Here is a 15,953-nt window from a genome sequence, read left to right as displayed (position 1 = left end):
CTCATTATAGCTCTTTTTCCACACTGTTCATAATTATCATATGGCAACACATAAACACCTGGAAAAGAAAAAAAAAACACAACAGCCAGTTAAAAGTTAACTACAAACATGACACTTTTATTGAACTTATTTTTTTCCTGATTCAATTACAGAAACAAGAGTTAACTGTTTTTTTTCTTCTAATTAGAGGAATCAAGTTCTATACATAGGCATGCTGCGTCACCGCACAGTCACAGCTGTGAAAACCAATATCACCCCTGTCAGCTGCCTCGCTGGAACAGTCTGAAGGCAAGACAAATCAGGAGAGGACAGGCAAGGACAAGTCAAACCCAGGATGAGTGTTCAGTGGGCTGCCCAGGGATGACAAACTTAACATAGAGGTTTTGTGCAAATTTCACCACAGTCTATTTGATTTTAAACACAGAGACGATACCAGTCAGAAGATTCTCTTTTTTCCCCCCTCTAGACTTCAAACTAACAAGGAAGTTATTATTAGGTCCAGTAGAGATGGCATTTTGTTCCTTTTTGGGGAATCATACTATTTTGGACCATTTCCCCTGACTTTAATCTTTTTGCTTCTCAAGAGCCAGCTCTCTTTAGTGTTTAAGAAAGCACAGACATTAAATGTGTCATCTGATATACACTGAAATTATGATTGCTGTCACATGACCTTTACATAAATAGAGTTAGTATTCAAAAGTACGTCTGAGAAAGGTCTTACATGTAGAAATGGTGATAAGCATGCACAGATAGGTAGTCGACAAGTGCAAAATCTACAAAGTCACATGGTATTATTGTTTTTTTTTGTTTTTTTGTACTTCACATTGAGTGAAAACAACAAGAACTAACACCTCCCCCCTCCGCTCTTAATGTTGAGAGTTTTATCTTGTTACTGCTGACCATCCAAAACCCTGAGGATAGTTCTTCTTCATGAGCTAAGACGCAGGGTGGGCCCGAACAGAGCCTGAAGGAGCAGGACACGCTCTCTTTGGGCATGGAGCTGGCCTGCTGGGACCAATCCCATTTTAGAATAGCCAGTGGGTAAGACCTAGCCTACAGCAGCAGTCTGGGGTGTACCCTTTGGCTTTTCCTAGTCGAGGGTTGATCTACTGTGACACCAAGGGTCACCAAATGTTCAGCACCCTTTTTTTTATTGATTATCCTCAACATATTCATATTGCAGAATAAGTCATGGTTTACTGCATGAAGTGCCAAAAATATTCACAGCCATAGTCATTTTTCTAAAAAAAATAAAAAGAAGTATGTTTATATCCCTGTAACTGTTACAGTGAAGAGAGGACTTGACTGAGAATATTGCAGGAGGTACAACTGACATAAATCCCTTTATAAGACAACTCATCATTTCCATGAACATTAATTAAACAAAAAATAAAGCATATCTATTTTATGGCAAAACATTTCCAAAATGCTAGCTTTTAAAAAGACACCAGCAAGAGAGAAACCAAAGCATAGTGAAACAACAACCAAATGTATGAACAACTAAGCAAAGCAGTTTTAAAAAAAATACCTCAGATAAAAAAAGTTTGCAGTCGTCAGTTCTCAAGGGGTCGTACGACACTGGTGTCTAAACTTAGGCTACAGTTATAATGTCATGAAAAGAAAAAGTAAACAAGCAAGCAAAGCTTTGCAGCACTACTATGTACACAGCCTCTCTGGTGAAGAGAGAGAGAGCCGGTGTCGTGATGAAGGAAAGGGCGTGAAACGAAGACTCCGGTGAAACCAGAGTCCTTCTTGGCACGGGGCTACACTCGAACTATAGCCGACCACAGGGAGGGAGGAGGAGGAGGAGGAGGAGGAGACGCTTCACCAGATAAAGAAGACTACCACATAGAGCAGAGCAGCATGGTCGCCCGCACTTCACACACAAACACACACAGTCAGACCAGGGAGCCATTTTCTCACACAGATCTTGCACTGTCGCATAAACTCCCCTCGGACCGCCCTTGCTATCTCCTTCCTCCTCGCTCCCATCCCCCTTCTTCCTCCTCTTATATTTGATATCTCTCTCTTTCTACCTTGAACTGTACATCTGATCTTTCTAAGGCTCTAGGATATCTCCACACACCAGCTCCATGTATCCCCAGTCACTGAAATGTTTGACATCTGCACCAGTGTTGTTCTTCCTGTACTTTTGTGCCACACTGGGATGTTGTGTGGAGGGATATTTAGCACCAGAAAGCAACCTTGACTTCTTGAAATCCCCCCCTGCCAAACCCGGACAATCATAAAATCACACATACGCACACATCAACACAGATAGAGGAGATTAAGTACAGGGCAACGCTTCACTTCCTCGCTCCGTTTCCTGCTAATATAAAGTGACAGTTTCTCCTGGCTAGTTCAAAAGCGCCAGTGGCCACCGGAGATGTGGGAGAGCAGCACACAGCAGTCTGACCTAGATTCAGGAAGCAGGGCCTCCCCACCAATGACTGACGCCCTCCTCGCCCAATCAGAATCCACGCTACTCCATGTAACACAGTTCAGAAGCGGCTTGCGTCCCCCTCTGTTCAGGTGCTTCGGGCAGCTTTAGCCGTGAGCTTGTGTTCGGGATTTACAGTTTGTTTCACATTTGGCAAAGTGTCCATGCAGGTGGGAGGATGAGGCAAGGTTAGAAGAGTTACGTGTTGTATTCACAGACAGTGCAGTGAGACCGGAAACGGAGATAGAGAAGGAGGAAGAAGAAGAAGTGTTCCCTAAAGGATAACAGCCTGGAGAGGGGAGGTTTGTCAGAGCGGTGGAGTTGAGATGTAGGGAATACACACACTCTTGTTCCTCTCGTATACTCCACACACACACCCACAGAGGCCAAATTATTTGAAAGCGGGTGGTGCTCGAGCTGTACATTTGCCCATGTGCTCTGTCTTAACCTACACTGTGGATGAATGGAGGACAGAGCCAAATGTTTCCACGTCAGCATTTTGAGGAGCAGCAGAAAGGACATCCTGACTGACAGGGAGAGAGAGAGAGAGAGAGAGAGAGAGCAGGAAAAGGTGCTAGATTTCACAGTTTTTCAAGGATGCTTACAGTGCTGTATAGTCTCAGTAGAGCAAATCAAAGAAAAATAATACTGCAGGTTGATATTTTCAAATCTTAGTCAGCGTGCGTTTTGCTACTTGCTGCCACATTTCAAGTTTCTGAACCCTTCTATGGAGATTTGTGTGCTAGAAGAGCTTTGGCTCTGTCCTCCATACCCTGCTATTTCTCAGTCTCACACACACTCATACAACAGTAAAATGGCACGCAGTCAGTGTTTAAGTCAGAGGGAAAGGGCCCTGTAGGAATCCAATTCAACCAGTCGGGGCCCCTCATCCAGGACCCCTCCCTCCTCACCCTCTCCATCCTCCTCTTCATTTTCTACCAAACATCTTCTTTCGGATCCTCTCACTCACCACAGCTGCCTCCCCGTGTAGGTAGGAGGGGCAGAGGGCACCTGTGGAGGGAAACATTCAGCTTGTAAATGAAACAATATTTGGATTACCTATTCACAATCACATATGCATCTTAACCCACACATGCACGCACATTTTACTCATGCTTCCACACATACTTTCCTACAAACTCGGTTTAGGCTAATTAATAGATAAGAAGACCCACACCTCTCTTCATGTTAGTATGCTGAATATAAACAGCTGGTTAGCTTAGCTTAGCTCAGCACAAAGACCAGAAACTGTGTGTGCTAGGTGTTTATTGTTACTTGTGGACACAGCTGGGCTTGCTGTTTAAAGCTACTTTTGTGCCAAGCTAGGTATTTATCTCGTCATCTAACCCTCTGCTATAAAGCAAATAAGCATATTTCTCCGAACTGTTCAGTTAACTCAATGTAACAAGATTAGACTTTTATTCACCGTGCACTTGGATCCTACACTCTCTTCCATTTTATTATGTGCTTCAATCTTTTAAATGTCTATTAGACTTTTAAATTGCTACTTTAAAAGCTGGATTTCTCATTAAATATATGTTATGCCTTATGCAGAGCACTTCCCTTTTAGTAGAAAGCATGCTGCTATAGAGTTAAATAGACTTTAGAATGAATGAACAAAATGATATTTTATGCAAAGCATCTCGAGGAAAAGTCTTTGTGCTCCCTTTTGATGCTTAAATGCAATCTCTATAAATAGTGGCTTCAAATGACCTTTGAGTCAAGAGAGAGTGTTGCTTCAGCATTGTTATCTATCAGTGGTGTGTTCTGCTGTTGTCCTTCATTTATTATACCGTGACTAGAAATAAGTTCATCTGTGCCAGACATAGCGCCCATTCATCCTGCATACCGAAGAGTGTGACAGGCCGGCTGACAGTCGCATCACTCCGTGGACAGACAGCAATGTGGCTTGTTGACACACAAATGGAACCTCTCTCACACTCACCCACACACAATTCAATGTCAGACGAGTGACCATGTGTGACGAAACCGTCCATGCTTGTGCTCACAAAATCCATCAAACGCAGGTGCATGGCCATGCATCCGACATTCTGATAATGCACACACACACACACACACACACACACACACACACACACACACACACACACACACACACACACACATACTCACACCTCTCCCTCATTCCTGTGCAATGAAGTACGGTCTGGAACGCACAAATGTGCATGCAGTCGTGTCGGCGTGGTCGAATGAGAGAGCGGCGTGTAAGCGGCGTGTACCTGAGACTGGGAGGATGTACTCACCGCTCCCCCGTTCAGGATCATGGTCATCTCGGTGGGCTGGTAGACATTGCTGCGGAAAGGAGCGCTGGGCCTGGGTCCCGTGTTGCTGTTGTGTGGACCTGCGGGACCTCCAGTCCTCAAGCCTGGCATGGAACAGAGGGAGAGGTGAACAGAGATAACTTACTGCGACTCACTTGAAAAAAGAGACACTTGCTGTGTAACCCTGCCCCACAAACTCTTCCTCCTGTATCTTTTCTAGCCACGCATGCAGAAATGTTCTGGTGTTCTATTACTCATGTTGGCCTACATTCAACCTACAGCCTGTCTGCACATATTAGACCTGTCCTCTCTCAGATATATTGGATTGTACTGTACCTGCAGCGTTCTCATCGCTGTATCCGTAGCCTTGGTTCTCCACAAACTGCCTGTGAGAGAGCGGGATGTCTTCGTCGAAGCTGGTCTCTCTCATTCGTGTTGAGTTCTGGGAGGTGTCAAAGTAATCTGGTGCAGTGGGCTGTGGAGGGGATCTCAGGCAGATGTGGGCTTCAGGAATGGCGTGGAAGATGAGCAGCAGCCAGCCCTGAGCAACCAGAGCAATGGCCAGGGCCGGGTCATTCCACTCTGGGGACCTACCCAGCCATTCAATGCCGTGCAGATAGAAGCCCACCCAGGCCACCCACAGCAGCAGCGACAGCAGGCAGGTCACCACCAGCCAGATGGCATTGCAGCGCCACTGACTTGTCTTCCCACACAGGGCCAGGCAGGCTGCAGTGAGCGCGGCCAGAAGAAGGGCTAACACGTAGCTGCAGGCTAAAGAGAAGTCCATCGGCAGGTACTCACAGGCAGGTCGTCCCTCCCTTAGCACCGTGAGAAGTAGCCACTCGGCGGCGATGATGCCCTGCACGGCGCTCAAACCCAGAGCGAGGCCTGTTAGGGCGCAGCCGCCAGGGCTCCGACGCTCAAGGCCAATCCTGCGCAAGCGGACACCCTGCACTAGCAAGCAGGAGAAGCAGAGGGCGAACAGGACACCCCACAGGGCCCTTTGGAGCAAACATAAAGACTCGTCCTGCTCGATCAGGTAAGCAAAGCTCAGGCCGAACAAGCCCAGGATGCCGAGCAGCAGCAGGAGGATGGGCCCGACGCCGCTGCGCTTCTCAGCTTCACCGATGGTGTGTAAGCGGCACAGCAGGATCAGGGCTAGCAAGAAGGCCGTCAGCACCCCCCCAGCAGCCACTGCCTCCACCGCCACACCCCACATGGAGTCCAGGTCACAGAGGAGGGTGTATGGACGAACAAGGCCCCAGCCGCAGCCTGTTGGGAGAGCCTCAGAGTCCTCCGAGTCCTGACCGATGGCACGCTGGGCGACAGTCAGAAGAAGCAGGAGGAGGACCGGGAGGAACGCCATCTCTGAGAGACCAGAAGATAGAGGGAGACCAAGAAGGAGAGAGGAGAAACAAGAGGGGAAAGTGAAAGACAATGAGTCATTCTGGTTATAAATGTGACAGAGCTGAGCAGTCAGTCATTCCCACAGTAATTATCTGCATGTGAGTGACAATGCAGACAATCACACACACACACACACACACACACACACACACACACACACACACACACACACACACACACACACACACACACACACACACACATCCTGAGTTGTATCTGATCATCCTGTCATTTGAAAGCTTTCAACTTTTTTTGTTGAAATAAACAATGTCAGAAATGAAGCCTAGATAAGATGCCTTCAGTTCCTTCACAGAGAAGTGAGGTTGTGTCCGAGCACCTGAAGTGCTTCTGAAGAGAGTTGCAGATGTATTATTTGTCCAGCTCGGGCACTGACAGGGAAGTAGCAGCATCATGCATATTTGTATGAACAGAAAACAAGATACAGAGGAGGGAAGTGGTGTGTACAAGCAGTTCTACTCACTATCAGAGATCTCAGGGCTTGCAGCAAGGCGTGAGACAGCGCATAATACACTGCACTCAAATACACAGCGCCTCAAGCACAAGAAAAAAACACTTCGGTACTTTTTTTGTGTCCCGGTGCAAAAAAACAGCAGCACTCGGTGAGCGAAATCAATGCTGTCTCAGTCTGCTTATTCCTTTATTCATCACAACTGTCAGACAGAAGCAGCCACACAACTACACATTCCCTATTTTCATTGAGGTCTGTGCTGGGATGATCAGTGCTGCTGTTTCACCTGACAAGCTGTGTTTTTTGAGAGGTTGAGCAGTGCTTGAAGCCCCGATTGGAGCCGCACACACATCATTTTGCCAGGTTACTGTCAACTGTCTCGCCACTACATCGCTAAGCTTTCAGAAATACTTTCCAAGTTGACTCATACATAAGTACGTCAAACAATCTGCTCTTACAAAGAACACATACACTTTTCTAGTTGATTTATGTTTGGAGCTCTACTTTGGATTGTTTATTTCAGGTCTAGTTTTGACATTAAAAATCTCCTGGGGTCCACAAATAGACTGTACCACAATATTTATTTGTGGTACAGTATTTAAATACCACATTAAGGACACTGGAAATCCCAGGCGTCACTCTCCCTCTCCCAGTAAGTCAGGGAGAGTTACATGGTCGAGACGGCAGGGGATAGGTAGATTTAAATACACACCAGCCAGAGATACAGGTCACACAGTCCTTCCAGCATGTAGTTAACTAAATGGGCCAGACAGTGAGAAAGCAACAGGCCCCTAGACACTCTGATTTATTTCATCATGAGGAAAATAGGGACACATGTGAAAAGGAATTCTGGTGACTTTGCAGCAAGTGTACTAAGACCACCTGCTTTTGATTGTATGATTTGTCAGTTTTTCTACTGTTAACAGAAACAGCTACAAGTCTCTTTAACAATCAAGGTTGAGCATACATTGTCATCGATGAAACTGCCCAACAGTTAAGAATGTAAAGATGAAGGGAAACAAAAGAAACAACTTACTTGAAAAAATGTATCGTTTGTAAGTCATTTAAAACAAAATGTATTAAAGTCCTAGTTCTCCAACTTTTCAAAGGGAATGATTTATTGCATTGTGTGTCTTAAGGGATAAAAGTCTGAAAAATGTTGAGGTTTTTGACAGTTGGTTAGACAAAAAAAGCATTTTAAAAAGGTACCACTTGACGCTAATGGCAATTATAGATTTTCTGAAGTTACACAAACCAGACAATTAATGACTAAATCGTGAAAAGTATCTGGATACGGATCCATAACTTCAATACAAATGTGTTGCAGCCCTGTATTCTTTAAAATAAGCTCAACCAACTCAAACTGTAATAATATGGTGATTATATAACTGTCACACTCTGCATCGAGTAAAAGAGCTGGACCATCGGCCTCTCTTGTTTTTAAATAACTTAATATAACATGATAAGCGAGTTAACTCTTATCTTTTATATTACATTCCATAGCATTTAGCTGAGGCTTTTAACCAAAGTGGTTTATTACAATAGTGCAATAAACCATAAAGATATCTTGGATAATATATGTTCACAGATGGGCTACGGCAATTTTCTATCCCAATTTCCTGCATCGCTGGAACTCTTTTTATTTACACGCTTTTGATGCATCTGTCCTAATATTCAAATTAAACATATATTTTTAGGGCAGCGATTGTTTTCAACTTGGGAAGAATCATTATTCATATCTGTGAGACTCCAGGGGGCATAACAGTGAGATGAATGTGTGTATGTATCTGTGTTTTTTGCATATTCATGTGTTTTGAGCTTTCATGTATCCTTCAGGGATTAACAAACTCTTCCACCTCAAACCTCATTACAAAAATTATTCGCTCCTTCGTTTCCTTCCGTTGTTTCAGCCTGTTCTTTCCAGTCATCTGCTTTCCGCCTTTTTACATCAGCCCACTGCCACTGGTTATTATTGGTCCACATTAACATCAATCAGCTCTTATAGAGGGATGAGTCACCAAAACACACGCACACACAAAAACACAGAGCTTTTTAAAAACCTTTACTCTTACTTTCAGAACAGCACAAGAGCCCAAAAGCAGACACACTCATCCTGATAAATGTCATGTTGTTTTTCTCGTGATTGCCATAGTTGCGCCCTATCTCTAAATAACAGGAAAACAACAAAAGGGAAAGGAGACAAAGACTCTCTCAACCTCAACAAGTCGTGCAGACTGCTCCTCCTCTGCCTGTTTTTGTGGCACTTCTCTTTTTGTCTTCTTTGTTACACTTCCCAATGACAGGAGACACAGAGACAGGAGATTGTGTCCTGCTCACCACCTTTTTCATTCACTCACCCTCTCATCCAGTCACTCCCTCTTGGTTGTTCTTTGAGTGGGACTTGGCAGACTGGTGAGCTGAAGGATGCACACAGAGGGCCACATGCACACTAACACATCTTAAAGACATGCATGACACACAGTACATAACACACCTACAGTACACATGCCATACACACTTGAATCCTCTTCCCTATTAATATGAGTCATCTGGAAAGAGAGCGAGAGAAACAGCCCCTGGCCTTCCGCTTTGTGCAGCACAGAGGATGCGGCCGCCGTCTCATCCTGCCTCCCATCTTTCTAGACATGTTTCTCTCTCCGTCAGTCCCTCTCCATGCAGCCATTTCTGTCCTCCCCTCCATTTAAAATCTTCTATTCTGGCCGGATTTCAATGCCACCTCTCCTCTGGAGCAGCCATCGCGGTCTCATCTCTCTGCTACATTTCAAGATTTGCTGTGAAAGATGTGCCTCACACGCCTCCTATTTCCACATTTTCCCTCTTCTTTCACCCCACCACCGTTTAAAACGCAAAACACACCCTCTTCCTTCCATTTTGGCTTCTCCTTCTTCCCTCCTTGCGCCCCTTCCTCCTCCCTCCCTCCCTCACTCACCCTTGCCTCTATTCTTGCTGTGTATCTTATGTAAGTGGGGAAGGATCCAGCTCCTGCCAGCTCTGCTGCATGGCTGCTGTTTCTCAGGCATCATCTTCCTCAGTGCCAAGCAGCCTGCTGGCACCCAGAAGTCCATCTTAGTTTGGTACTCTTCTGCAAGTAGCGGGGTTGCATGCACTCGTGCTGCACGTGTCACATACACAGGCTGGGATAATGCCTATGTGTGCTGGCTCAATTTGCATGTAAATATAACATTCTGCTAGGTTGCATGTATGCATCTGTGTGTGAAGCCACCCCATTCTCACACAAGGCAGAATGTGACAAGTATGCAGCATGCGTTCCTGTTACACACACAACAGGAATACAGGCGTGAGAGTGCAAATGTGCAGCACTGCAGTCCTTCAAATCTGCTCCAGGCTGGATAGGTAGGGATGGGGGGGGGGGTTTAGTGAGCCATCCTGTACAATTACCTCCTATAATTATCAGACATAGCACACAAGCAGATGCTTTCTAATTACCATGGTGATAATTGGGAGGATTATTGCATTCTGACGACTCGCTTTAATTCACCTTTTTCTTCTACTGTTGTTTAATTCAGACTACAGATGAAGAGAGTGTGTGTGCTTAGTCGGCACGAGTGTGTAGGAGTGTGGCTGGGAACACAGCTGTTGAGGTGAGCAGGTCAATTTCAGGACCTGTGCTGGCATCTGCTTGCTAGTGACGCCATTAGAGACTCTGCATCCTCTTCTCTAACACTAACAGACCTTTCCCTTTCTGAGAGCACATACATTTACATTTGACATCAGCGGCTGGGATTACATAAGGCGTCAGATATCAGTCATGTTAAATTAACCCAGGCCGTCTGGATGTTTTGATTCACTGTATGAGATTTACTTATAATAAGGACATGCCTGTTTTATATCTGAGATCCTTGATGTAACTTATGCTTGTCTTTCTTCTTCACTGTTTCATATCTCTTTAACCAGATGGTTAGCAGGCAAATCTCTCCCTTGCTACCTTTAAAGCGTGTTTCTGACGTCACCAAGTTAGCATCTAAAACGTACCCTCCCTGGAGTTTTAGAGAAGCTCTGTTTGAAAAAGAGACATACTCTTAGCTAGGATGCTCATCCATAACAGATAGGCTTTCTGTTGCTACCTTGAGTACACTGATAGGACACATGGTTTTTGTAATCGCTGAACTTGTGACTTTCCAGAAATGGCCTTCGCTAGGAGCTTCACATTGAGTGGGATCTTTCGAGCGGAAAATGTCAAAATATAGTCCAAATACATCAACGTTGGAATATTGAGAAAGATATATGGTTCAAGTTTGCGGAAATAAACTGACCTGACATCACAGCTTCAGAGCAATACAAGGTTCCTGTGTATAAATACTTCATAACACACATGCAGCAACTTTGATATGTTATTCTAGAACAAATAAATGACTGCATTTAGCTTAACACCGGAGACTCGTCCGATGTAATTCTACACATTAAATGCATTAACCATGTATGACATCGCATTATCTGATCCGACTTTGTTTCCTCCCCACATCTGTCATCCTCCAGAGAAACATCACCAATCCCAGATAAAAGGCAGGAAAAAAGTTTATGCAGAAGAAGAAGGAGGGGGGGGCGAAACTGTAGACGTCAAAGTATGACGTATGAGTGTGTTAAAATATTGAAAAGGAGTTAGGGAGGAGAAGTTTTAGGAATAAAAATACTTTTGGATGACAGTAGGGCTAAGAGAAAGGCATGTTGAATGGTAAGACTGAAGAAGGGGTATTCCATTGACTGCACTGGCCCCTTGGGTATCAGCATGAACAAACTGGCAATGGAAGTATTTCCCCCAGCCTCTTCAGACACTCCCGGCCATCCTAATTAGGGCTCATTACCATGTGACTGGGCCCACAGCAAGACCATATGCAAATTGACTTAACAATTAACAGCGGCAGCGCCTTACACCCCTCCCTCTGCCCCCTTTTCTGCTTCCTACATCAACAACCAATGGTTTGATGTGAAGGCATCCCATACCTAAAAAGGCCCCCTGAAAAAGAGCCACAAACCCACAGCATCATGTGTTCTGCTTTTATGTGACGGTAATAGGCATGTTCTATTTTAGATAAAGTGATGGGTTGAATTAGGGGGGTTGATCACAGGAGCCCAGAGAGATCCGAGTTGGTTAGAGAGCGAGATAGTAATCAGAGGAGCAGGAGAAACAAGGAACAGGCGGATTTGCAAAGGGTGAATTGGAGCAAGCCTTGTGTCTGGAGCGCGCGCGCGTGTGAGTGCGTATCCCTGTGTGTGTGTGTGTGTGTGTGTGTGTGTGTGTGTGTGTGTGTGTGTGTGTGTGTGTGTGTGTGTGTGTGTGTGTGTGTGTGAGTGTGTGTGAGGGGAGGAGGGGTGAATGCATGAACACAAATGCTCATATGAAAGGAGAAGCAGAGGTTTCCATGTATGAACATCCAGCTCATACTCAGTTGTGTCCTGGGAAGAGGCTACACACACACACACACACACACACACACACACACACACACACACACACACACACACACACACACACACACACACACACACACACACACACACACACCCCTCCAAACAAGGTACATATGGCGTCAGCCCCGAGGAGATACTGTGTGTGGCATCCTCTTTTCCCATGAGGACGCTAACTAACTTATGTAAGCTGAGCCTGAAAATAAAAAGCTCCACTCCACTGAATATTGATTAATGATGGTAAACAGAACGCTCCAAAATAGGCCTGCGAGCTTTCAGAGTACACAAATACTGAAACACTGACAGTGCTCCAGGCTCATGTATCATCTATCTATTGACCCACAGAGTCAATCCATGCATTGACTTCAATTTCCAAACAAACTTCCTTAGTCTAATTGGACTCAAGTGGCCATTTAAGTGTCAATTTCTTCCCAGTTAGACAACAAGCTGTTTGTTTATGACGCCATTGTGGGAGGGACACGTCTAATAAAGAGGACACCCTTGGTTTTAGCTGACCTAAGGAACAGCCCAATACAAACACACATTTGGAGAATGCTCTTTTTTCTTTTCTCATCTTTCAGCACACCCCCCTCTCTTAACAATACTGGCCCCATGTGAGGGTCACTGGGGGTTCCAGAAGAGTGTGTTTGTTTGAGGGAGCCTCAGTAAGACCATTGTTACTGAGGTGTGTGGGATCCAAATATAAAGAATGACATCTAACCTCTAAAATAAAGAATGCACAAGTGATTGACACTCCCCAAATATCCCAATTCATTGTGGTGTGACAATGGAGGCACAGCTCTCAAAAGAGACAAACGTTTTTATCCTCGTGAGAAAGATGTACCACAGCCAGCCAGGCCTTAAACATCACACAGGTCAAAGTCATCCATGTCTTTAGTAAAGCTTAACATGGCTTTGCCCTTTGAGGTCAGCACCATATGTTCCATGCCCTTTCTGTACATTTACATTTCTGCAGCATGCCCTTTGCGTGGATTTACATTTATGTCTACAATACTGCGTTTTATGCATTTGGTGCATCGACATCGCCTTTCTCCCCAGGCAGTGATTCAACTTCGACCTCAGAGGTAATAAGCCTCGAAACAGGCTTATTGCAACACAAACCGGCACTCAAATACACCGAGATCCCCCGTGGGTTCAGACAAAATAGCCCTGAATATAACACGCACACGCATCTCCACAAGGATGTCACTCGCACACCCCCCATTCTCATTAGTCAATGTCCTATGGTGAACAGCACGTACCTTAATCGATGTAAACAAATCCGATCGGGAACGAAGGCAGATGCACGGTTGTCAGGTTTGATGGGAGACTGGGAGGGTAAAAATGTCACATTTCGGAATGAGCTCCGCTCGCTGTGTTTGCGTATTCTGCCATCCACATGGACTCGTTCGCGGTCAGCCCAGATGATTCCTCCTGCTTCAGCCTTGAAAGCAGATCAACCCCACTATTTAGCCCGTATCTGTTGTTCTCAGAGGCACCCTCGTGTCAGGATTAAACTGTCACAGAGATTTTCGATCGTTTTCCCCTAAATCCTTTGTTCAGCGGTGCGCATCTTTGACGTTGACTCTGCACCAACAGAGCATTCATCAAAAAAAGAAATAAAACACAAAATGAGTCGAAATCCTGTGATTTGCAGAGACGGTGGTCCTGAACCGGCTGGATCCCCTTCCCCTGCTACTGTGGGTAATCTGCCGCTGAATGTCCGGATTGACGCTCAGTGCTCCCCGACGCAAGTCTCCCGACTGAATGCATCACCAAAACTGCGCTCCGCATCACGCGCGTACTGGTAATCCCTCTCCACACACACACATGCACACACACACACACAGATAAAGTGACAGCTCTCCTCAGCCGGCAAGGACTGCTCTGTGTCCTCTCTCCTTTTAACTGTTATATTTCCCGATAAATAATTGGCGCTTGACAGGGGGACCACCTTAATAAATGCTTTCTACACACACACCTCCAAAATCTATGGAGTAAATGTCACTATCACAGGCCATACAGACAGTTTACATGCGACTCCTGTTTAACTCCAGTCTACGTCTCTACGATACTGTTTTTTCCCTCGTTCACTGTGTTAACATAGAAAATAAACCAGGCTGTGTCAAGGTAAAATATCGAAACTCCATTTCCGGTTGTGTCTTTCAGAATAAAATGATTTCAATAAATTCACAGCCTGTTATTTTTAAATAATCAAACCAGTTTATTTTGAATATATTATACTAAAAGAATCTCATTTATGTAGTACTTTACAGCAAGAAACGAACCCATGATAAAAGTAACATATCATCACATAGGAACACATTAAAGGTCCCATGACATGGTCATTTCTACTGATCATAATTCCATTGTTGAGGTATATTAGAATAGATTGACATTGTTCAATGTTCCAAAATCACATTAGTTTCTCATACAGCATCTCTGTATATAGTATGTGTATTCACTCTGTCCTAAACGGCTTGTTGGAGCTCCTGCCCCCCCCCCCCCCCGTGCTATAGGGCCATGGGAGGCCGGGGAAGGGGGCGCGGGAACCCACGCCGGCGCCGCGCCGGAGAGGGAGGGGCGGTGGATGGCCGCACTCCGACCCAGGAGCCACCACGGGCGAGGAACAACAGCCGCCGGGGCAGTGGGCGGACGACGGAGGAACACACGCGGGGTGCTAGTCGCACACGCGCCCCCAAGACCACAAGAGGATGGCCCGAGGCCGCAAGAGAACAGGGGGGGCGCAAGGAGGGCAGATGCGAACAGAACAGAGCCGGAACCCAATAACACGACCCGCTAACCAAAAGCGCTAACCCGGCCCGTCCAGTGGGTCGGGACGGACACACCACACGCCACCACAATGCCGAAGCCGGAGCCCCACCGTAGCGATACAGGACCACTCCCACGAGGGCGCCCCACACCCGGGTAAGGCCGCAAAAAACAGGCACCAACACAGCCTCCACACGTGGGCGACACTACACCCCATGTAAAGTAGGGTGCACCNCTTCGATCCTGCAGAAGGCCCCAAATGTAGTGGCAACGCACTGCATGTTCAATCGGGAGGCACTTGTACCGGTACACATCATTTAAAAAATTGCAAAAGGGGGGTCCCCGCCAGAGGATAATGCTATATGGGGGTCCTTGGCATGGCAAAGTTTGGGAACCCCTGCATTAGGGTACATTAAGGTACCGGGCGCTACAGTGGAATTTTCTACACACACACACACACACACACACACACACACACACACACACACACACACACACGCACACGCACACGCACACGCACACGCACACACACAAACTGGATCTCTGGCCAACTCGTGGTTTTCTGGTTATCCGGGCAGCAGGAGTACACCTGCGACAGTTACAATGGAGGCTCGATAATCAGCTCACGGCATATAGGTATAAGCAGGGGTAACCTAGGGGAGTCTGGGGGAATTTTTCTTTTTAAATATTGAAGTTAAAAGCATCAATCTGGTGCACTTTGAGAGCAGAATTAAGAGATACATCTTTCAACACCCATATGAAACAGAACTGGCGCAATTGGTGGCTCTGGGGTTGTTGTGTGAGCCACCACTTTCTTTTTTAAGACTTATGTCCATCTTCAAAAACTCTGAGTCTGACTGACAGTTTAAACTTTGTCACAGGATAGGTACCTGTCAGCCAATAAGACGTTTATTTCCATGCAACTCTCTGGTGATTGGTCTGGTGGCTTGCCTCTGTTACATTCACTGAACACGGGAAATTACACTCCTGCCGTCCTCTCTAGTGTCATGATGAGGTTCAGGTAAAGCACGGTTAATGTATTATATTATTGCCCCGGATGCCAAGGCCAGGCGACGCGCCTGGTTGCGGGGCTCGCTGCTGCGCCCTTTGAGGCTCGGCGGAGCAGACAGTGTGA

General features: G+C 45.9%; 1 protein-coding gene across 3 annotated transcripts; it reads right to left on the bottom strand.

Annotated features, from left to right (window-relative positions):
* Positions 1–89: 89 nt before the first annotated feature.
* On the bottom strand, positions 90–14,114 carry gprc5ba (G protein-coupled receptor, class C, group 5, member Ba). 3 transcript variants are annotated; one of them, XM_010773775.1, is made up of 4 exons: positions 13,309–14,114; positions 5,059–6,090; positions 4,681–4,826; positions 90–3,451 (listed from the first exon to the last, which is right to left on the bottom strand). In XM_010773775.1, the coding sequence occupies exons 2-4, from the start codon at positions 6,086–6,088 to the stop codon at positions 3,407–3,409; spliced, it is 1,221 nt and encodes a 406-aa protein (XP_010772077.1). In that variant the 5' UTR covers positions 6,089–6,090; positions 13,309–14,114; the 3' UTR covers positions 90–3,406. The 3 variants fall into 3 exon arrangements, with proteins under 3 accessions (XP_010772077.1, XP_010772079.1, XP_010772078.1); XM_010773777.1 differs by having other exon boundaries at positions 4,705–4,826; positions 13,309–14,113; XM_010773776.1 differs by lacking the exon at positions 13,309–14,114 and adding an exon at positions 8,956–9,361.
* Positions 14,115–15,953: the final 1,839 nt, after the last annotated feature.

This window comes from Notothenia coriiceps, unplaced genomic scaffold (assembly GCF_000735185.1).
Source record: "Notothenia coriiceps isolate Sejong01 unplaced genomic scaffold, NC01 NC01_scaffold00012941, whole genome shotgun sequence".
Taxonomy (NCBI): domain Eukaryota; kingdom Metazoa; phylum Chordata; class Actinopteri; order Perciformes; family Nototheniidae; genus Notothenia; species Notothenia coriiceps.
The sequence above is the reverse complement of the archived record's forward strand: the minus strand, read 5'-3'. Positions and strand labels throughout refer to the sequence as shown.

Excerpts from the sequence above, each read along its gene's own strand:
- gprc5ba (XM_010773775.1), bottom strand. The coding sequence starts at position 6,088 with ATGGCGTTCCTCCCGGTCCTCCTCCTGCTTCTTCTGACTGTCGCCCAG. Across the intron at positions 4,827-5,058 it reads CAGCGATGAGAACGCTGCAG|GCTTGAGGACTGGAGGTCCC; the intron begins GTACAGTACAAT and ends GTTCCATGCCAG. Across the intron at positions 3,452-4,680 it reads GTACATCCTCCCAGTCTCAG|GTGCCCTCTGCCCCTCCTAC; the intron begins GTACACGCCGCT and ends TTCCCTCCACAG.